We start from the raw sequence: 24,488 nt of genomic DNA, 5'->3' as shown, positions 1-24,488 counted from the left end.
AATACCAAAAGACCAAATTTGACATTGTCTCTACAAACGCATATAAGGGAATTTTTTTTTAAGGTGTTCCAGTGGATACAGCACTGATCTTGGAGTCAGGAAGACAGGAGTTCAAATCTGACCTCGGACATTTGACTCTTACTATATGTGTAGCATTGGGCAAGTCACTTAACCCTGATTACCTCGCATCCAGGGCCATCTCCAGTTGTCCTGATTCATATCTGGCCACTGGACTCAGATGGCTCTGGAGGAGAAAGTGAGGCCGGTGACTTAGCACAGCAACCCCCTCACTCAATCCAAAGCATGTGGTTGTCATAGCATCACCTCCCTGATGTCAAAGTCTTCTTCAAAAAAGGACAAAACATATAAAGGTAAAAACATGAGTGAGAAATCATAAAGGACTTAACAAAAGTGGAACTTATATTGGAATGATCTCAAAAGAAGGGCACGGGAGAGCAAGGATGGGAGAAATTATCTCATATAAAATAGACATAAAAAGAAGAGTTTTTACAATAGAGAGGAAAATAGTGGAACTGGGCAAAGTTTGAACCTGACTCTTATATGACCTGATTTTGAGAAGGAAGAATAACATTTTAGATAACTAGATAAAATAGATGTATAGATCAATCTACCTTATTCATTCACCTATATGCACATTCCAGTTGGAAATAGAAATCCTTCTTACCCAACAGAAAAGTTGGAAGGAAAGGGGATTTGGGGAGGTGGTAGGAGGGGCTAGCACAGAGGGAGATGGTGTTAAGAAAGAGGACTTTTGGGGCAGCTAGGTGGCGCAGTGGATAGAGCACCAGCCCTGAAGTCAGGAGTACCTAAGTTCAAATTCAGCCTCAGACACTTAATAATTACCTAGCTGTGTAGCTGTGGGCAAGCCATTTAACCCCACTGCCTGGCAAAAAAAAAACAAAACAAAACAAAACAAAAAAAAAAAACTAAGAAAGAGGACTTTTAAAGGAAAGCAGTGGTTAGATGTAAAACAGATTTTAGAAGAAAGAAGAGAGGAAAAAAGGATAAAAAGAACAATAGGCTGGAGAGAAATAAAATTAAAATTATGGATGTGAAATGTATAAATTCATTTATAAAACAGAAATAGATGGCAGAATGGATTCGAAACCAGAATCCAATCCAATATATTGTTGCAAAGAAACATACTTGAAACAGATTCACTGAAATTAAAATGCCAGGAGTTACCAAATACTGGTACCAAAATACCAATCTTAACCTCAGAAAAAAAAAAGCAGAGACCTAATTGAAATAGAGAATCAAGGAAACTATATTTTGCTAAAAGGTGCTGTAAATAAGAAATGCTATCAGTCCAAACCATACTACCCAGTGGTTACAAATTCTTAATGGAAAAGTTGAATAAATTACAAGAAAAAATGAACAATAACACTATACTGTTGTGGGACTTTATCCTTTTCAGAACTAGAAAACTATAAGCCTAAAATAAATAAGATTTTTTTTTAGGTTTTTGCAAGGCAAATGGGGTTAAGTGGCTTGCTGAAGGCCACACAACTAGGTAATTATTAATTAAGTGTCTGATGCCGGATTTGAACTCAGGTACTCCTGACTCCAGTGCCAGTGCTCTATCCACTGCACCACCTTAACTACCCCAATAAATAAGATATTAAGGAGAGGAAAAGAATTTTAGAGAAGATATGATAGAGGAAAAAATATATGCACTTTTTTGGACCATAATGCAATAAAAATTACATTCAATGTAAGCCATGGAAGCCTAAATTAAAACTAAACAATCCTAAAAACTGAATGAGTCAAACAATAGAAATAATAATTTCACTAATGATAATGAAAAGAATGAGACAACATACCAACATTTGTGGGACATAAGTAAAAATAGATACTTTAGAGATCATCTCTAAACACATCAATTTGAAAAAAAAGAGAAGATCAATGAATGGGACATACATTTAAAAAGAACTAAGGGAAAAAAAATTAAAAATCCCCAATTAAATACCAAAACAAAAATCCAGAAAGTAAAAAGAATGATTAACAAAATTAAAAGTATGTAAACACTGAATTAAGGAAAAAAAAAACCTAGGAACTGGCTTTATGAAGAAAACAAATAAAATAAAGACAAGGGAAGGACTTATGACCAAGCAAGAGACAGTGAAGATCCTGGCGGTAGGGTTTGTGAAGGTGGGGATGAAGATGATGAATAATTTTGATCACATTAAACTAAAAATTTTTTTTGCACAAATAAAATCAATGTAGCCAAAAGTAGAAGTAGAGCAGAATTAGAGAAAAAATTTACATTACATTTCTCTAATAAGGGTTTGATTTCTCAAATATATAGGGAATCAAGTCAAATTTAGAAAATAAGAGCCACCCTCAATTGTAAAATGATCAAAGAATATGAAGTGACCATTTGCATTAGAAATCAAAACTAGTTAAATATGACTACTGATTTAGCAAAAATGCTCTAAGTCATACAAATCAGACTACCTAACATGACAGAAAAAGGAAAATGACAAATGCTGGAGGGAAATGTAGAAAAACAGGTATACCAATGTATTCTTGGTGGCGCTGTGAATTGATTAAACCATTCTGGAGAATAATTTGCAACTATGCCTAAAAGGGATATAAAATCCTGCATTTTTTTTTGACTCAGTAATACCACTGCTATGTCTATATCAAAAGTCTACAGACTTTTGTACACAAAGTACCAAAAATATTTAGAATAGCTCTTTTTCTGGTAACAATGAATTGAAACTTGAGAGGATGGCCATCAATTAGGGATTAGCTGAAAAAAACTATGTTGCATGTCATGGAATATAACTGTTTTAAAAAAAATGACAAACAGGATGATTTCAAAAAATTTGGGAAATTTTATATTAACTTGTGCAATGTGAATTGAGCACAGAACTAGGAGATAAACAGGAAGAATGAATGTTCTAACAAAAATTAACTGTGAAAGATTTTGCTAATCTGATCAGTTCAAAGATTCATGACAGTTTCAAAGGACTCATGTTGAAAAATGTTATCCACCTCCAAAGAGAAAAATATATGAACTGAGTATAGACTGAAGCATTTTGTTTTCATTTTCTTTTTTTTCTCTCTCTTTGGGGCAACATGGCTAACATGGAAATGTTTGCATGACTTTACATAAATAGTAAGAATCATACTGCTAATTAATTTTCCTGTACTTACTTGCTGGAACTGAGCTGGAATAGGCTTTGCATAAGGAACTTTTTTTTGTGGCACCTTCTTTTGGTCCTTTTGCATTACCTCCTCCATTCCCCAGTCCAAACCTGGAATGGTCATTTCTATTTCATTTGACTCATCTTTCCCTGTAAACACAAAGATAAGTTTAGAACTTCTCATAAATAAAATAAAATGAATGAAAATCCGTCCTTTTTCTCTATAAATGGAAAGTAGAAACATAAGCCTCTTTTCATGAAAGAGTTTTTAATTGATTACCCTTATCAGTGTTCTTGGAAATCTACTGTTTTTTTAAAGATACCATTTTTAATGAATTTTTAATTTAAGATCAAAAAGATGGGATCATTACTTATATAATGCTTTCAAAATTATGTTTTCTAGGTATAATTTCCATGTCTTACCCATTTGCTCTTGTTCCATTGCTAGTTTTAACTGCTCAGGTATTCCCATGCCTGGAATCACAGCCAGACTATTTGGCTCAAGATCATCTGCAGATAATACATTATTAACCAATCAGTAATCATTCAGAAGAGATTTAGTAAATATTTACTATGTGCCAGATACTAGACTACAAAACAACTAGGAATACAAAGGAAAAAACCGATCCCTTCTCTGAGGAAGCTTAAATTCTAATGAAGGAAACAACCTACAACACATCATAAATACAAAATAGGTGGAAGGTAACTTTTGAGGTAAAGAAACTAGTATTGTGGAAATTAGTAAATTCCTCTCAGAAGAGGAAGTGTTGGATTCTAAGTCAGTGGCAAGGGAGAAGAATACTCCAGGAATAGGAGGGGGCTATGCAAAAGCAAAAAAATGGGAATTGGAGTGTTTCTAGTGAAAAATAGCAGGTACTGATGGGCCAAAGAGTGTGGAGCAGGGCACAATATGTTAAAAGTAGAGTGGGGAAAAGACCTAAGATAAAGAATCAAATCAAAATCCATTGCAATAGTTAAGATAATAGCTGGCAATGAGGACCTAAACTAAGATGGTAACTGTGAGTGTAAAGAGAGGAACTCATTAAAAAATATTGTGAATGTAGAAATAGTAAGATTTAGCAACAATTAGGATTTGTAGCCTGAGCAAGTTATAGGAATCCAAGATAATACCCAGATGATGGGGAGAAGGGGCAGGAATTTTCAATAGATAAGAAACTTCAGAAAAGAAGAAAATTTGAAAAACAAAATGAGTTGTTATCGACTTATTAAGTTTAAGATGCCTAGAGGATGTCTACTTTGAACTATTCAAAATACAGTTAGGGATGTGGGACTAGAACTCTGGAGAGAGACTAGTGCTGGATAAATAGATCCAAAAATCATCCGCATAGAGATGACAGTTGAATATATGGAAGCTGATGAGGTCACCAAGTGAGAGAGTACAGAGAGAAAAGAAGAGGGTCCAGGATAGAATCTTGGGAAACACCTAGAGTTAGCAGGTACGACATAGATGGAATTCAGCAAAAAAAGACTGAAAAGATCAACAATGATGAGGACAGAAAAAAAGGACATTAGACTTAAATTAAAAAAAAGCAACTCTGGAGAAAGCAAGAATGAAGAACAGATTTTGGAAAGGAAGAAGAAGCAATGGCAAGATAAAAGATTATAATGAAATATCAGAGTAATGTCTTGCAGGAAATGTCTATATACATTTTCAATTGATAAACCATACTACCTTCTCACTGGCGAATTAAAGGCTTCCAAAACTACAGTGCTAAAACTAACTTTGATTCTCATCCATTTGCTTGGTCAAATCAGAAAAACTGCATCTGCCCAAAAAAGTGATGAGTTATACTCACCATACTCTACTCCATCTTCTGACATTCCAGGGAGGAGATTCAGGTTATAACGATCCCTCATTTTATCTCCAGGTCTATTTCTAGTCCAGAATTTGCTATATATATATAAGGAAAAAGAAAAAAAAAGCTTCAATTCTATTTTTGGATATTATCAAGTTGAATATAAGACTATTACTACTTTTCTTTCTCTTAGAAGGGATTATTCCTTGTGATCCACTTGAGACAGAGTTGGTGGTGTTGGAACACAGAATGAAGCACATTTTTTATTATTATTATTTTCTGGGGGGTGTTGCAGGGCAAATGGGACTGGGTGGCCTGTCTGGGGCTGCACAGCTGGGTGACTGTTGGGTTTCTGAGGCCGAATTTGGACCTGGGTGCTCCTGGATCAAGGGCCAGTGATCTGTCTGCCACCCAGCCGCCCCCTACTATTATTATTATTACTATTTTATTTTGGGTCTTTTTTGGGGGGGGGGTATTTGTAGGGCAATGGGGTTGGGGTGGCTTGTATGGGGTCACATAGCTGAGTGATTGTTGGGTGTCTGGGGCCAGATTTGGGCTCGGGTGCTCCTGGCTCCAGGGCCGGTGTTCTGTCCACTGCACTACCTGGCCATTCCTACAATTGTTATTATTATTATTAACTTTAATTTTTTCCTCTCCCCTTTACTTTATCGCATATGCGGGGCTATATTTTCTTGGGGGAGGGGGTATTATGTTTATTCTTAAACAGGAATATTTTAGCAATGTATAAAAAAGACATTATTTGTACAAAATAAGAATAAATAAATAAACATAATAAAAAAAAGAAGGGAATTATGCTTCTAATACCCAAATAAAGTCTTTTTTAGTTTAGACCAAATCAGTTTTAAATACAAATAAACATATTTGAGATAAAGGTATAATAAATACAATGGCTTAACGTAATGTCTGTTTTATATTGATTTTTTTCATTTAATTTTTATTAATACATTTGATTTAAGTTACCACCATTTTCCCACACACACAGGGTATTTGATAAACCTCAGGAAGTTTTAAGTGAATACAGCTTAATGACACTAAGATTCTTGGAACATATTGTACATATTCATCTTCTCCTCCCCAAAGAGCCAATCTCTTATAACAAAAAGTTAAAAAGATTAAAAAAAAATTTAAATATATAACATTAAAGTATAAAATAAACCATAGTCGTGAATTTTATAATTTTCATTGACTATATGTATATGAAGTTATTCCTTGTAACTTCTTAGTACCTAAAATTACCTGGTATGGTCATTTGATCCTGAACAAAGAATATGTCCAAGAGGATGCCAAGCTAAACTCCAGATCATTCCTTCATGGGCCATTTCCATTCCACCTACTTCCTTTTCTACCCTAAAAAAACATTAAAAATATTAAATAAATTTTTTATATGACAATAGACATTTTCTTTAGATTTCCTTAAATAATTCAACATGCCTATTTTAACATAGTTATAGACAATAAACATTTATTAAGAACACATTTTGTGACAAAAACTATACGAAGCTCTTTTCTCTGATTTATCTACAGTTCCATGTTTGTATTAATGATACAAGTAAAATAAATGTATAAAATATTTGATATTTTATATGATATTAAAAATAATTTTAATATATTTCTATAACACAAATTGGTAATGTATTCTTTCTTCTTTTCAAATATGAATAACAAAAGACTTGAAATTTTCCATCCAAGGTTAGAGTAAGAAATTTATACTTACAGATATAGAATATGACAGTGAGAAGACAGTCATAGAATGGGAAAGCTGAATTTTAGTTATCTCATCCTAACAAAATCATAAATTTCATCAGGAAATGTTACATACCCAACATGCCAGAACAATAAAGAACCATCTGATCCTCCACTGGCAAAAAGACCTTCATGAACAGGATGCCAAGCTACCGCTGTAAAACAAAACAAATCAAAGAAACAATTATAACAAAGCATATACAGTGCAAAGCTGGAGTCTTTTTGAACTGAAATCAAAACAATACTTTAGGTGGTTGAGAACGCTATAGATCAAAAAATATAAAGTGATCACTGACCTGTGGCTTCTTTCTTGTGACCTCTAAAGACTTGAAGCTCCTCTTTTAGATTTCTGATGTCAAAAAGTTTACACAGGTGGTCCCGGGATGCTGTAAGTAGCCAATTGCCATTGAGATTTAATTTCACTTCCATAACAGTGTTTTTATGGGCATGTCTAGAAAAATTGCCAATGAAACAATTATAAGTTTCCCTGAATTTTAAGAAAACATAACAAGATAACTTCCTTTTCAATTCAGAAAGAACAGGACCAAAGGAAGGTGATGAGAAGTAATAAATTGGTCATTATAGTAATTTGAACCCTAGCTTTATTTACTTCCAGATAACCAAAATTAGTAGAGGTCTCTTGTTAGAAAGATAGTTAAGAAACTAAATGTAAAAACATAATAGAAAGGTGACATTCCTCAGATTTTGCATTAACAAGGCTAAAGTACCAAAAAAAAAAACTTCAATCTGTGGTAAAAAATTTTGATTTGAAGAACATATCAACAAAGAAATAGAAAATCCCTGCTAACATTGATCAAATCCTTTAATGTTTGAAAAGTACTTTATATATATATATATATATATATATATATATATATGTGATTACATGCGATCCTCAATCTTACTGTGTAAAGTAGTAAAGTAGATACTGTAATTGTTCCTATTTTATAGATGAAGAAATTGAGGGTTAGAGATATTAATTGACTTGCCCAGGGTCACAAAGCTAACAAGTGTCTGAGGCAGGATATGAACTAAGGAATTTCTAACTCCAAGTCTAACTCTACATACAATGTTGCAAATATCATGTCCATAAAGGGAAAGAGATATTTTTTGATTCTAGCTATTCTGTAACACTGCCCTTGATGGCTATAGATCACTTAAGATCACTCTGAATAACATGTAAGATAATTCACTTTGACTATCAGAATATTGTTATAGATAGGATTTGCTAAGACTCAGATTAGGTAGAATAAACACTGAACCAGGAATCAGGAAGACCTGAGTTCAAATCTTGTCTCCGACTCTTACTGGCTATATGACCATAGTCAAGTAACAGCCTTCAAAAACTGATTTTTAAATTTGTAAAATAGGGATAATTATATCTATGATACCTACATCTCACAGTAGAGATGTGGGGGGCAGATGAAATAATGTATTTAAAGTGCCATATTAAATGTAAACTATTTGCACTTTAAGTAATATTATCAGGGTCTATTTCATATTATTATGGTTTAGATTCTATCTATACATACAAATCTTCCCATATAACTCTGAAGAGCTCATAAAATGCTCATTAGTCATTATAAGTAGGCTACAAAAATAAAGATGACATCTTTTTAGAAAGGTCAGTGAGGAGAAAATGGTGCTTTTTTTTTTGGTACCTAACAAAAATGATCAAACCTTCCATTATTCAATGACAAACAAATAAGTGAAGCAATGAGCTACATGGGTAGTATTATTAATTCTCATCAATCAAACTGAAACAAATGTAGAAAACAGAACAAAACACAGTTTCACATGGTAGCTGGAGAATAATTAATAAAGAATGAAATAAATGTGTAACCAAACTAACCCCAAAGCATTCTATTTCACTAAATTGCCATGCTTAATGTAAAGACTAACAGAAGGCCTTCTGTGGGGGTTGGGGGCAGGGAAGCAAGAATGGGGGGGGGGGTGTAAAACTCAAAATAAATAAAATCTTTCTTAAAAAAAAATAGATTGCATTCTTACCATTCCAGGAAAACATACCAACAAGAAATAGTTAAATATTACAAACTCAGGGTGCTTTGCTCCTCACTTACAGCGTAGCAAGGCTCTGCCCAGTCTTTGGATCCCAGAACTTAATTGGCTGTTGACTATCTTTACTTCCTGAAACTACTAAGCCTTTAGTTGGATGCCAGTCTACACATTTCACATCTGCACCGTGGCCTGTCAGAAACATAAAAGTCAATTAAATAATTTGAAATTTTTAATATTAAGAAGAAATACTTCCAAAGCATTTACTTTTTGCCTGAGCATTAAATAAACCTAAATCTTATTTTTAGAAGGTTATACCTCTGGTTTTACCATTCAAAAATCATTTATTAATAGTCAATGACCTTAAGGTGCTAGGAATACTGAGTTCTTTATTCTTCTATAGGCTAAATCCATATAAAAGCAATATGAGATGAGTTAAGGCTCTTTCACACACTGGTACAAATTTTATTAAGGTATAAAAACAGGACACAAGCACTTCAATCTGAACCACAGCTGGTGTTTTTGTCAAAATTGTTCATAACTAGTTCCTGTCTATATTCCCCTTATATCAAACACTTCAAAGTTTTCCATCCTTGTAGGAAATCTTTGTTCTATCTTTTTTATATGTTAGAAAAAGACTGGACCTGTGAAACTATTAGTTGAGGAAACTCCTACTCTACAGCTTCTCTCCAATTTACAGACATAGTGAGTTGTCTGGAGCCCTGAAGGGTTAGGAACTTATTGAAGATCACCCAGTTAGCATGTGAGATGCAGGACTTGAACCCAGGTCTTCCTGGTTCTGAGGCCCAGTTCTCTGTCCACTATGCAATTCTGAATGCTTCCTAATGAAAAATGAAGATTTATAAAATGTTTCCAAAAACAGTGAGGGGATTCTTTATCTTACAAATGGATATGACATGTTTTCTTTCAATGACAAGTTTACTAAAGGAACAATGTTTATTTGCAAATAAAATTAAGAAAATAATCAGCAATCACCACACCTCTCCACTACAAATTTTTAAGAATAACCACTATACCTTTCAAATTTTAGACCATGAGAGAAAAAAATGAGGGCAAGAAAAAAAATTGGAAAAAAGGAAGATAATAAGTGTTTAATATTATTTGTACCTAATCAAAAGGAGAAAGTAAATTAAAGTAAAAAAAAGTGAAATGACATTTTCTACCTCCATTTGAACATGAGATAATACTGAGAAGGTGAAAGGATAAGGCACCACTGTCAAATGAACATCCAATACAAAAGTTTTTTCTTGGGAAACTGTGATCTATATTATTAGATTCTGATTTTTTTAAATTTCATTTACAGGAGCATGTATATTTTACTTTGGGTGTTGATAGGGAAGAAATCATTACATGATTTCACAATCACTCTAAAATGTTTTGATCTGAATCAACTCAAAATGTGTATAATTGGTCTAATTCCATCAATCCCTATCAGTTATTAATCACAGGTGACACGTCTATGATCCAGTCTCCTTGGGCAACCCTGAAATCCCATGAATGTGAACGTTTCCTCCAAGAATGCAGGTTGCAATTTATCCACAGCTGCCCAGTGTGTGCGACGCTTATCTATTACCTCCCAAGTTTAGTACATATGGTATATTCAGTGTCCTGAGGGCTTTTCACTTGCTTTTTCATGATACCTTGCAGATTCCAATGGAGCATTTGGGCTATCTACTCATCATCCTTCATCACATGATCAATCCATCTTCTCTAATATATTTTCTTGATGTTAAGTTTATTCTTGGTAGTCTTATAGTTTCTCATTCAGTTATACATTGCAGCCTAAACAAACTCACAACATGTCTCCTTTGTTGTCCTCTGCAATGCTATACTAATAGAATATTGTTTCTAGAGAGGCCATTGTTTCTGAGAGAAAATGAAGTTTACTAAAGTGCTTTGCAGTTAATCCAATAGTCTCCACCTAACAGTAAATTTGAATTTCTGTCCTAGATAATACATACACTGATAGTCAAGCTCTACTGACCTGCATGATAAAACATTCTTCACCAATTGGTTTTTCCTATGTGGATGGGCATACCAAAACTCTTTTAGAGGGTCACAGATCCCCCCTAATCCTCTGGGGTTTGATATAAGCAGCACAATGCCATTTTACTTACAAGAGCATCTGGAAGACCTCACTAATCACAAAGAATCCTTCAATGTACATACTGAAAAAGATCTCTTCCATCACAATAGCAAGTACATTTGGCTAGAATACATTCTTGCTTTGTCTCGTCTGATGTTTGTGATCAAAGAATGGTTAAACAAGTTATTTCTCTTGTAACTTTAAATAAATCTTGAATGATTTTGCTATATAAATATTAAATGACTTGTTATAAGGAGTTTTGAAAGTATTTTGTTCTACCAAGCCAAATGCCTTTACATTAAATGATAAAAGCAAAGTAGGAGCTTGTATTTGATACAACAGTGGTATCAAACCTAAATAGAAACAGATCCATGAAAGCCATGAATTGACTTAAAAAAACAAATTAATGTCATCTATATTAATTTTTATTTGTTATATTTTCCAATTAATCTGCTTCTGGCTGCACTCAGGATTTTCATACGAGCATGACATCACTGCTCTACATCACATTTAGAAATATGATAAATGTTATATTACTTGTAAAAGTCTGCTTCCTACTGATAATCTCCATCAAGGATGTCCTTAATGCAATTATGGATAATTCACATAAAGATTTTGAACAAATGGCAATGTAGAAATATTAAATGGATGAGGGAGATTGTTTTCTTAAGTTTGGTATCTGACTCAACAACCATCAGAACTGTTATAGATCTCTTCTGTAGTCACAAACATGGACCTCTGCACACCCGGTTCAACTCAGTAGGTTTTACAATATTTATTTTTATAAGTGCCATTTGCAGCTCTTCCATATGCATATCCAAGATTTTAATGTTGAAAAGTTCAAATGTGGTGACTGCATTGTCCTTAATGACTTAAAAAAATTCATTAAGAAAACCTCTGTAGATCTTTCCATTTTTGTTGTTCTTGTTGATACTGTCCTTACTACTTTCATCCTTAAAAAACCCTGGCTTTATTTTTCTCAGTTGGATCTTTTCCCAATGTTTTGGCAAATCGGTCTTAGACTCTTTGTTTTGTAAGGTAAGAATCATGCTATTTCATAAGATCCCAAAAATTGAGATCATTCTCAAGTGGTAATATGCCTTTAGTAATTATCACTTTCTGCTTGACATATATTTCCAGTCCAAAGTCCTTAATTTTTTTGGTTTTAATAATTATTGGTTTACACAAGTTGAATAGTATAAAATTATTATGATGGATGCCATGTCAATCATTCCTACTTCCCATTACCCATTTTTAAAGACTGTTTGATCATGATTTATTGATACAATTGATCAAATTTTATCTATCATTTTCTGATGGTTTATCAATCCTGATTTTCATCAAGTGAGTAATTTGACAACACTCAATTTCATAGGTAACTTCCACAAGAAGAGGTTTTTTTCTGTTAAAACGTAATCAGTTTAATTAAACTGCTTGCCAAGTACACTGCCTAACATTTTTTTCTAGAAAAACAATTCATGATTTAATGATGCCATAATTTTACATTGACTTCAACATTTTAGTCTTATTTCTTTTTGGCTCATGCTTTCTGACATATTTCTCCCTGTGCTTGCCTAGAGGGTTAAGAGGGTATGCTCTTATTTTGGAGGGTCTTAGAAATTATCTAGAATGTCTCTATTTCTTAATGTTATACAACCAAGGTTAGTGCATAAGCTGCAATTTTTTCATGGTGTTTTTGAAAATATTTATTATCAGGATTATCAAATGTCCTTTAAAATAATGTTTCTTGTTGCCTTTGATCATATCATGAAATCAGCTCCTTTTTTTCCCTCTCAAGGAATACCTTTAAGATAAAACTTTCTTCTCTTCTGGTTTTCTTTATAGTTAAAATGCCAAAGATTAATTTTTCTAGCAGTATGACTATTAAATGATTATTGGAAAAGGATCTAACATTTCTAGCAGTATATGACTATAGAGAAATTATTGGAAAAGGATCTAACATTTAAAATGACAATAAACAAATTAAATTTCCAAGTTGTCCTAAAAAAAAAATTATCCTTAATACATCCCTTCACAAAAAGGTTACCATTAGTCTATCACTGCAGATGAATTAAAGATCACATGAGGATTTTATATTTTTCTCTGCTTCACTGGTTGCCATGTTCAAAGAATACTGTGTTGATATCAGTTTGATATCACTTTGTATTTTTTAATACAAATACAGTCCTATGTGAATGTGAGGGAAAAGAGGTGGCATGTTAAAAAAAATTCTTTCCTGGATACTCATTAGGCATGTTTTTTTTAAAGAAAGTTACTGAACCTAAGGAAGGAGAAGGAAATTAATCATACTTCCATGCAGTCTCTGACCTCCTCCTCCTCTCAATAATAATGATGATGATGATGATGATAGCTAGCAAATTTTTGGTGCTTAAGATTTGCAAAGTGCTTTCCAAATATCTCATTTTTTCCCCAAAAATAACTATGGATAGGTACCATTATTAGTTTCATTTTACAGATGGGAAAACTCAGGTAGAGAGAAATTAAGTGACTCGCCTAGAAAATAGCCTGTGTCTGAGGCCAAATTTGAACTCAGATCTTCTAGATATCAGGTCCAGTGTTCTATTCACTGTGCCACTCACTGCCATATACACGAACAAGTAATGGATTTATTTTTTTTTCCTTGTAAGTCAGTAATTTACAATTTGGGAATCTAAGTCTTTAAGAGAGTCTAAGATCCAGTGCAATACTCTTGCTCCTACCCATTCTCCAGCAACTGACCTACATGCTCCCAATTAGAATATGTGAAGAATCATTTAACTAAGTCAGTGCCTCACACTATGCATAAGTCAATTTAACAAGTTGCTGCTATATTCCATCTTGGGGGGACAAGGAAGAACGAAGCACATTATGAAACTATGAATGCATTTTCACACAGAATTTTCCAGGTGATAGTTAAGTACAGTTCAAAAATTGCTAAATTTCAATTTTTAACGAATTTTGGGAGCCTGTAATGGATATCTAAGCATTTTTAAATTGTATTTATCCCAATTTTTATATTACTGACTTACAAATAAATTTTTGGAACAATCATAGGATATCTCCTGAACTAAAAGGGATGTTAGAGATCATTTAATTCAACCTTCATTTTACAGGTGGAGAAATTAGTTTCAAGGTTAGTTAACTTAGGAATAGGCCTATTCAAATAATCTTTGAAATGAAAGGGATCTTAGAAAGACAAAACTAAGACGTAAGTTCAGGGATTGACTTGAGATAACAGTTGACGGTCAGAGAGGGAAATATCTACATTGCATTATAAAGACTATGATTTTTTTTTCCTTTTCATAATAAAAATCTGCCCTGACTTCCAGATGAAATAGTAGGGCAGAATCATTCATGGCTATTTCTCATTCTTGATGAAAGGAAACCCAAGAGCATACCAATGGCAAAAGATGAAGATTTCTCAACTGGTAACATCTCCTTAAACATCAAATAAGTCTTCACAATCTATATTGGTATATGTAAAGGCACAATCATATTTAGAGCCTTTGAAAAGATCTACATGAAACATCATGTAAGAATGAATGCTCTTCCTACTGATACAAACATTATATTTCAAAATGTAACCTAAATGATTAAGTACTTTAGACTGTAACTAAAAAAATGGAGGTAATAGTAAGGTCTCCCATGGCAACATGAAAAAATATCTCATAGAGCAAATAATTTTGATATGTAAATACTACTGCAGCAGAAGCAGCAGCAGCAATAGTAATAATAGAGCCCTCATAATAACCCATTAAAGTATTTGCTGTTCTCACATTCAAGGTATTTGATGACAGAGTGGACTGCACGGTACTCAGACCTGAATTCAAATCTAGGTTCCTTATACTTACTGACAATGGGCAAGTTATTTGACCTGTCTGCCTCAATTTCTTCTATGAGGATAATAATAATAGTACCTATCCTCCATGGGTATAGTATGGGGAAAATGAGATATTAAAAAACTTTAACATAATCCACGGCACACATTAAGAACTATATAAAGGATAGTTTCAATCAGTATCATTACTGTTGTTATTTTACAACAAGATGAAGAAACCAAGGCTAAGTATACAGTGAATAAGTAAATGTCTTAGAACTTCTCTTTCAGATTACAGGGATACTAAAAATAGTTTAAGAACAATTTAATTACCAAAGAGCAAATACCATTGAATAATCATTTATGACTATAGCAAGCTAAGTTATGAAGCATGAAAAACAGTATTTGAAACCTAAAACACAGTATTTGGAAGTTATGACTTTAAAAATTTAGGGGTGCAATCAGGGTAAACTCTTCTAATTGTAGCTATGCAGACTCTGTGGCTCCATCCATATTTCCCCAGAAATTAGAAATGGTGAGAACTTAAACAAGGGGCTCAAAAAATGAGTATTATATGCATGAGACACCATAAATATTGGCTACACCCAAAAAAGAGCAGTCTTGAAGTATGCTTGCAAAGATTTGCAACAAAGCATTTTACCTAAATTTTCAGTCATTAACTTTAAACATGGAAAATGAAATTGTGTAAATTTGAGAATGTCACTTAAATCTACTAAAGGCTTTTTAAACTATGTATTTAAGAATCTGAAAGATCATCACCTACATGAAATTTATTTAAAGTTCTAAGCAAATTATCTGACCGTGAAGTTGGAAAACATAATAAAATCACATCTCTATAGGTGAGATGCAGACATCTCAACACAGAAGTACTTGATTCTATGAATTAATCCTAATTTCTTTTTACAAGTGACACAAATGAGATAAAAATGGAAGAAACAAGATGTGTAACAAGACAAAACAGAAAAGATTACTTTTCTCTCTAAATTATAGTTCAACCACTGTATTTGAAATCATAATCCTAGATATGCTTTATCAGAAAGCAAAAATAATACTCATCACCCCCCAAAAAAGATGGGAAGAACAGTGAACTATCAAATAAAACAAATGTCTATGCTGAGATATTTAGGATACTGAGAGAAAGTTCAGAGATAAATCTATAATGGAAAAAACACAAAATCTTAGGGGAGAAAATTTTGGAAATTTTATTGCCTCCCAAAAATCACCAACAAAATACTAATAATTACTGGAACATATACCTACCACTGTCCCAAATCTATAAAATATTTGAGAACTTACATATTGATCAAGGACATCCTTTGAAGTTATGAAAGATCACAGGCATAGGTTTATATTTGGATCTGATCTGTCTGATCTGGGACAAGTCACAGTCTCTATGGGCTCCAATTGTTGGGAGGTTGGACAAAATGACTTGAAAGGTCTTATTCAGCTCTAAACCTATAATCCCATGAACATGACGAAAGGTGTTTCAAACATTCCCAACTGTAGTTACTCATGTGCTGACTCCATCAAGCTGCAGAACATTTCAGAAACTCCTAAAGGAGAACATCATTCAAAACAATTTGGCCTGATCATATTAGAATTATCAGATCCTTGAAAAATGGGCTGTTTTAGTCAGGAGAGAAAGACAAATGGACAGATGAGGGAAAGGAGGGAAGGCAAGGAGAAGAAAAAGGAAAAGAGGAGGAGGAGGAGAAAGAGGAGAGAGGGGAGAGAGAGAGAGAACAACAGACCTAAAAGAGAAAGAAAAAAAAGAGCAGACAGAATTGCTTTTAGGAAACTGAACTTCTTTACTGACTTCAATCTTCTCCCTGAAGCAGAAGCCTGTCTTTTAAAAACAATTTTTTTTCCTCCCAGTGATATTCTATGACTGAATCACAGAACATCAAAAATCATTGAATACCACAGTCTCCAAAGAATTAAGGTTGCTGGTCATCCAAAGGCAGAGAGGTAATGTGCATGTGCCTAGATTACAACACTATCCCAATAGAGAATTGCACAAGAGATATTGTGTAATGCAAGTCATTAGAAAAATGTAGGACTAGAAAGATGTGAAATACAGGAATAAGGAATAATAATGGAAGAGTCCACTGTTATTCACTCAATGTCAAGAAAACTAAAAGGCTCCTGTAAAAGATTTACAAGAGAACATGGAAGAGTTGTAAAGAATGTGAAGTTGTAAGGGGTGGCTAGGGGCTCAGTGGATAGAGAGCACCAGCCCTGGAGTCAGGAGTAACTAAATTCAAATCTGGCCTCAGACACTAGCTGTGTGGCCTTGGGCAAGCCACTCAACCCCATGCCTTGAAAAAAAACGTGAAGTTGTGGATAAATTTCAATTTGCATCTTGTGAGTATCCACATTAACAAAATCATAGATCCATTCAAATATGTAACCATAAGTGAAAAAGTTTTGTTAAAACTAGAATCATAATATTTTATATTGGTATTACAAATATTTACAAGATTAAATAATGAAAAGCACTTATTCTTCATTGTAATTAAAGTCATATTTCATATTGAAAAAAGGATCAAAAACATATTTAAAACTTGGAAGGAATCATAAATGAAAGTATATTTTTAGTTTCACTTATAAACCAACTATGCCAGGGAGTGACTAGGAGGAAAATGTGTAATATTTAAAGGACTTTAAAGTTGTTTTAATTTATTGACTTAGGGGAAAAAAATTAAGGTCAAAATTATTCTAAAGTGTTTTTATTCTTGAGGTCAAATGGCTGGAGTAATGGGTTCAAATCAATTTTGATCTGATATTTATTAGTTTAATGAGAAAATTAAGCAGTAGTTTCTTAGATTATTTTTTTTTTTAGTTTTTTCCAAGGCAAATGGGGTTAAGTAGCTTGCCCAAGGCCACACAGCTAGGTAATTATTAAGTGTCTGAGGCTGTATTTGAACCCAGGTACTCCTGACTCCAGGGCCAGTGCTCTATCCAATGCACCACCTAGCCACCCCTTAGGTTATTTTTATTACTGTTTTAGCCATATAAAAAGTGTTGGTAAACTTATATCATTTGCACATTTTAAACTTTAGTGAGGTGTTTAAATTAGTTTATAATCATAAAAGCTATTATTTCACAGGATTATTGTGAAGACCAAATAAAGTAACATCTGTAAAATGTACAGTACTAGATAAATGCCCACTATCACTTACACTATTATGATCGATCCTTTAGCAAAGAGCTACCTGCCAAGACTGAATTAACAGTTTCAGGCAAATAGTAAAGGATTTTAATTTTATTTGTTTCAATTCATGATCATAATTAATAAATATCTACTGATCATTTACCATATATAGGACACTTCTGATATAAGTCTTCCAGGAAAATTGTTGTTTTTTTAAAAACTGCTAAAACAAACGGGAAAAAAAAAGCCTTTGAAATGTGGTATTAATATATCACTTTAGACAAATGGATTTTAAGAAAAGTAATTTTTAAGTAAATTGTTCATTATATAAGAGTGAAAATTTGAATTTTAAAAATGTAAATTCTAATATGTATTTGCACAGTTGTTTAAACAAATTCATGCTCTAAACTTAAGGGCAGGGAAAAAATCCCTTCTACCCAGACCAATTACCTAACCATATCTGAGTTTCTGATATGCATAAAAATTGAAGAAATGATTATTATTGAATTTTAAAATCTAAATTATATCAAATATTAACAAAGTCTCTTGAACATCTTTAAAACTCAAAGTTGAAGCAAATGTTTGGAAATATTTTAAGTTTATTAAATCTTCTGTGGTTGTGGAGGCTGAGTTTTTGAAGCCAAAGTCAAAAAGATAATTGCAAGTGGTTAAGGTTTAATACTGGCAGAAATGATAAAAATTAAAACTTGGATAGCACAATAATATTTCCCTTAAAGGAAAGCCTATGGACACCAAGCACTTAATGAAAGTCTGTCTCAAAATCTCTACTCTAAGAGTATTTATTAAGAAGCTTTCTTGTGTTCATCCCATTTTATTTTCAAAAGGGAGAAGGGGTCAATTTCATCCACAAAAATAACCAATTGGAAACTGTTACCTTTTTATACATTCTTACAAACAGTAGCTTGGTTTTTGAATACAGAAAACAAATCATCCAAGTACTTCATTGTACAGTAATAGTAGGGAATATGTTACTAAATAAAATATCAAACATTACAATAAAAGCTAATTCCAAACAATAAAATGAAAGTTTCAAACCTCCTCAAAATAGTATCTTAATAGTTGTAGTTATAAAGGTAGTGAAATGGTGATTCACAGTTAGCTTCTTTATTAAAACCAGAAAGACAAATATCAATTAGAGGAATAACTCTTTTAAGTGGATACTAATTCAAAGAATAAAAAAATAGTATTTTAATTCTTAATCATCTAATTATCAAAATGTAATCAAAGTGAGGTATCAATGACGGTATTCTTGTTTCCCATTTTAAAAAAATTGTAGTTTTCCAAAATCACAAAACAAGCTGAAAATTTTAACAAATTCAGCAAAAAAGAGATATAGTCCAAGATCAAGTTAACTAACATAAATGGTAGAGCCAGTATTTGAATTAAACTGTGTTGACTCCAAATTCAACACTCACTCTATGTAACTATGTTGTCATATAAGGACATTAAAAAAAAACTTATAATGCAAATATAATGACAAAATGGATACATAAGCATAAAAGTGCTGATTTTTCTGCCCCAATTTTTTCCTTTTTTCTTGACAATGATCAAATACAATAGGACACAAAGACAAAAGGACAATCTCACACTCTTTCTCTCTCAGTCTCTCAGCAATGTAAATAAGAATTGGCTAAATGCCAAGGATCTAAAACGAATTTTGCTGTGAAACAATACAATTAAAATTTAAAACATCAATCATAGGTCTAGAGCAACATAGCTTCAGGCTCAGATTGAACAATATCTGATACTGTTATATATGTAAAATGGGAAGATTAATATTGTGGGGAGAGTAAAGACCAAAATTAAGAAGAGATAAAGTTTCCTCAAATCTACATGAAACAGGGGCAGCTAGGTGGCTAACTGGATAAAGCACCAGCCTTGGAGTCAAGAGTACCTAGGTTCAAATCCGGTCTCAGACACTCAATAATTACCTAGCTGTGTGGCCATGGGCAAGCCACTTAACCCCATTTGCCTTGCAAAAACCTAAAAAAAAAAAAAATCTACATGAAACAAGACTATAAAGAAGGGTGGGGAGGAAGGATAGGGAAGAAAAAAAAAGGGAATGACAAGAAGAAATTTCAATTGCATCACATAACAGTGCTTATAGCTGGAAGGACTTTAGAAAACATCTACTACAAAACTTCATTTAAAGGTGTGGAAAACCAGTGACAAAGTTTATGTGAATACCCATGGTCACCTAGGAAGTAGAGCTAGAACCTAAACCAAGACTTTTACTCCAAATTTACAGTGGTCTTTTCAATAGATTCAAAACAGACTTTCTTCTCCAGTGTAGTAAAAAAAGCAGAAGAGAAAAACTAAAATGTCACAGAGTACACTTTACTACCTGTTTTTGAAAAATCTGAAATTAATTAAGTGTAAAAATACCAATAAGCTTGAAAATGAGCCAGACTGGGCCACTAGGTGGCACAGTGGATAGAGCACCTGCACTGGAGTGAAGAGTACCTGAGTTCACTTTTGGCCTCAGACAATAATCACCTGGCTGTGTGGCCTTGGGCAAGCCACTTAACCCCATTTGCTTTGCAAAAAAAAAAAAAAAAAAAAAAAGAAAATGAGCCAGACTACCTCAGTGAACATCTTCCCTTCACTAATCAGTAGCGCTAAGTCAGAAAGGAAAAGCATTGGGGGCAGCTAGGTGGCGTAGTGGATAAAGCACTGGCCTTGGAGTCAGGAGTACCTGGGTTCAAATCCGGTCTCAGACACTTAATAATTACCCAGCTGTGTGGCCTTGGGCAAGCCACTTAACCCCATTTGTCTTGCAAAAAAAAAAAAAAGCATTGACAGCTTAAGACTCATGCCAGGGGCTAGCTAGGTGGGGCAATGGATAGAGCACCAAACCTGGGATCAGGAGGACCTGAGTTTGAATCCTGCCTCAGACACTTAATAATTGCCTAGTTGTATGACCTTGGGCAAGTAATTTAACCCCATCGCCTTAAATTAAAAATACTTTTTAAAAAAAATCTTTACAGTCATTAGAGAGAGAGAGAGAGAGAGAGAGAGAGAGAGAGAGAGAGAAGGGTGTCTCAAGATTGGATTTAAATTTTCTAATGGCTAACAATGGGTAATACTGGCAAAGGCATTCTGTCCATATCTTCTCTTTCTGAATGTACCTTTGTCAAAATGGTCAAGTAAAATCTTTTGTTAACTGCTGAATGACAAGAATTTCCTTTTGTTCCATTATTGAACCTAAGTTGCCTTGGGACAGGTCTGAGACAGGTCTGAGACAACCCAGCCCAGAACTGGCATAGACTGGAACATGGGAAAGTGGGAATGAATAATGCAAACAAACAGGAGCCCAGATTGGCTCTAGTGTATGTGTTAAGTCTTTTGGTGATACATATAGAAATAGTAAAAACTTACTGCAAGGAACAATTCCCATTCCTAGGACATTAGAAAGTGAAGTGCTGGAAACTGCTGGAAACAAACAATAAAAAAAAACTATCCTGGCTTTCTAAAAGACCGAATAGGTTAAAAGGACTCTGAAACCAAAACCAAATGCAGCAATATTAAAAGTATCTGTCTTTGATAAATTCAAGGTACCAGGTCCAGATGAACTAACTACAGCAAAAACTGGGCCACTTTTAGTCATCTTTGAAAGACTGTAAATAAATGGACGGTACTTTAAGTCTAAACAAGGTCAAATGGTCTTTGCCCAGCTATATCACCATATCCAAGGAAATAAAAATAACAACAACGATAAAAGTGAACATCTAAAAAGTAGTTACTATGGTTGAATTATTTTGCAGTACCAACAAACTTGGGAGTTAAGTATTCCTACCATTATTCAGATAAGGAACCTGAAAAAAAAAATCTAAAAAAAAAAAGGAATGAGGAAACTGAAGCACATCGAAGTTGTGACTTGCCCAGAGTCATAATGCCACTAAGTGTTCAAGACTGGATTTGAACCCAGATTTTCCTGAGTCCAGGCCCAGGGTTCTATACACTCTGACATCTAGAGGAAAAGGTCAGATATGAAAAGATATCTGTAGTTTCTCATTTGAAACAGTCAAAAAAATAGAGACTATCAACAACTGGTGAATTACTGAACAAATTGTGGTTTCATATGAAAATAATAGAACTATTACGGTGCTGCTGTAAAAAATGAAATAAAAATTATTTCAAAGAGATATGGAAAGACTCACATTAACTGATGTAGAATAAACAAAATTAGACCAATTTACAAAATTAAATCAAATGACAAAAATGAACAAAATGAACTTAACTCTGACCAAATGAATGACCAATCATGATTCCAGAGGTCAAATAATAAATGCTACCCACTTTGCAGGTCAGGTGGGTGGTTTAGCAGATAGAATATCTCATAACAGAGAAAGTAAAGGATTAACAATGCAGAATAACAAATGGATTCTTTGACATAACCAATATGATTTGGCTTTGTTTTCAGTGTATGGGGTCAGGTGGGAGGAAAAAAATTGATACCGGAGAATTGATAAGAAATTTTTTAAAAGGCCCATCAGGAAGAAACAAGATACATTCTTCTTAAAATGTTGGTAACAACTGATTAATCCTTTCATTAGATCTTAAGCATTTTGAAGCAGTCTTTTTTCACTGTTAAAATAAAAGCTTGTTCTCCCAGTTCTACCTACTACAACTTTAAATTGGTTGATACAAGCTTTTCCAGGTTTCTCTAAATTCACCCTTTCACTATATTTTAAAGTATAATTAATGTTGATATAGAAAAATCTGTTCAGTCTTTCTGATCCATAGCCAACCACAATTTCAGAAAAATGAGGAAGCATGCTATTTATCTGGTGAAAGAGAAGTGAAGAGCTCAAAATTAAGAATGATACATTTTTGGATAATTCCAACATTACAGTATGTTGTTTGGCTTGACTATGCATATTTGTTATAAAGTTTTGTTTTGTTTTTTAATGAGGGAAAAGAAAGATAAATGCTTAATTTAAAAAAAAGGAAAATAAAGTTCTTTCTGAGTTAAGGTGACAACAAAGAGTTCAAAGTATAGCCAAGCCTTGATAAGAATGCTTAAACATTCCCAAATCTAGAAATGTCAATACTGCCAAATATTAAAAATACAATACATAAATCTTGGGCCTTGGTAAGCTTGACAAGCTTTCATACAATCCAAAGAAAGTTCTATAATATCTGACATGATAAAAATTGAATAATCCATTAATCATACAAATACACAGATTTAATTTTACTGAGATTCATGAGATTCAAAAATAGAAAAATAAGTGAACTTCTAAAACTGAGTTCTGGATTAATTTTTACAGTGTTCTCCAAGTTTATTATTAAAAATATTATTAAAAATTCCAGATGAATGAGCAAGTTAATACCAGCAAACATTAACTTGAATTTTAGAAGGTTCACAAAGTTGTCAACTGGCATTAGTTCAACTGTGAATATCTAAACATAGAACATCACATTTACATAGGTGTATGCAATATTATATTATATATGCAATATAATTTTATAATTTACCAACTCCATTATCAAAATTGACTCCAACATATTTAAGCCTAGCTATCACAACTTTCATCCATCCATTCATTTATTAAATTGTTCCTCTGTAAACATTATGTATCTCATTTATAACATTAGTTGCAATGTCTATGTAATGAAAAATGAAGAATTCATCTACCTAAAGCTTATGAGTCATTAAATCATCAGTTAAGAAAATTGAGGACTATAAGTTTAAACTTGGAACAATAAAAATGTTCTCTAGGAAACTGAACTGAACAGTGATACTTCATGATTCTACTTAAGACAATGATCAATTATGATCTCTAAAGATTGATGGTGAAACATACCTATCAAAGAGAAAACAGAATATAAGTTCATAATGAGGTATATATTGTCACAGATGGGCAATATATTGGTGACTATCTTAACTGAAATTCTTCATTAGAGAGAAGGTTAAATTGCAGAATGTAGGAATTATTTCCAAAGTAATAATATAAAAGAAATCAATATATTAAAAATGGATTGAAAGTCTGTATGCTTTGGGTAGTTGTGAAAATGAAATAATACACTTTTATTTTATATTGCATTCTGACATTCTTACTTCAATGTAGAAAGGAAGAAATAATCAACTTTACCCAGTAGAGAGCATAGATTTAAGGACTCCTTCAAACTCAATCTTCTAAAACTTCTATCAGTCAAGGTAAAGAAAAACTGCCATGTCAGAGAAAGTTTAAATAAATTAAAGACAGGGATGTATAAAAATGTTCCATTTAAGTGCATTAGTTAAAGGGTCAGTTGATCTCATTAAAAAAATATGTAAAGACTACAGACTGCCTTCTGTGGGGGGGTGGGAGTGGAGGAATAGTGAGATTAGGGGGAAAATTGTAAAATTCAAAATAAATAAATAATTTTTAAAAAATATCCTGGTATTAAACAATATATCCAAGCCAAGTATCAACCTTCAATCAGAATCACCTGAATTTCTCTTGGCTGAGAACTCTACAGCAGAACCCCTTCCTTGTTATAAATATCAGTATAAAAAAGGCTAAATCCTGTCTGAGATAAAATGGAAAGGGATCCTTAGAGTGAATGGAAAGTTGGAGAAGAACTTTGGAAGTGACTTTAAGTTTATGTC

General features: G+C 33.1%; 1 protein-coding gene across 1 annotated transcript in view; it reads right to left on the bottom strand.

Annotated features, from left to right (window-relative positions):
• WDR33 (WD repeat domain 33) overlaps nt 1-24,488 on the bottom strand; it is a 109,319-nt gene that overhangs the window by 20,399 nt on the left and 64,432 nt on the right. Inside the window, exons 8-14 of the mRNA XM_074214920.1 lie at nt 8,836-8,962; nt 7,051-7,205; nt 6,831-6,909; nt 6,248-6,358; nt 4,991-5,085; nt 3,597-3,683; nt 3,184-3,323 (exon numbers count right to left, since the gene is read on the bottom strand). Coding sequence (XP_074071021.1) covers nt 3,184-3,323; nt 3,597-3,683; nt 4,991-5,085; nt 6,248-6,358; nt 6,831-6,909; nt 7,051-7,205; nt 8,836-8,962 — 794 coding nt within the window. The remainder of the gene's footprint in view (nt 1-3,183; nt 3,324-3,596; nt 3,684-4,990; nt 5,086-6,247; nt 6,359-6,830; nt 6,910-7,050; nt 7,206-8,835; nt 8,963-24,488) is intronic.

This window comes from Macrotis lagotis, chromosome 1 (genome assembly GCF_037893015.1).
Source record: "Macrotis lagotis isolate mMagLag1 chromosome 1, bilby.v1.9.chrom.fasta, whole genome shotgun sequence".
Lineage (NCBI taxonomy): Eukaryota > Metazoa > Chordata > Mammalia > Peramelemorphia > Peramelidae > Macrotis > Macrotis lagotis.
The sequence above is the reverse complement of the archived record's forward strand: the minus strand, read 5'-3'. Positions and strand labels throughout refer to the sequence as shown.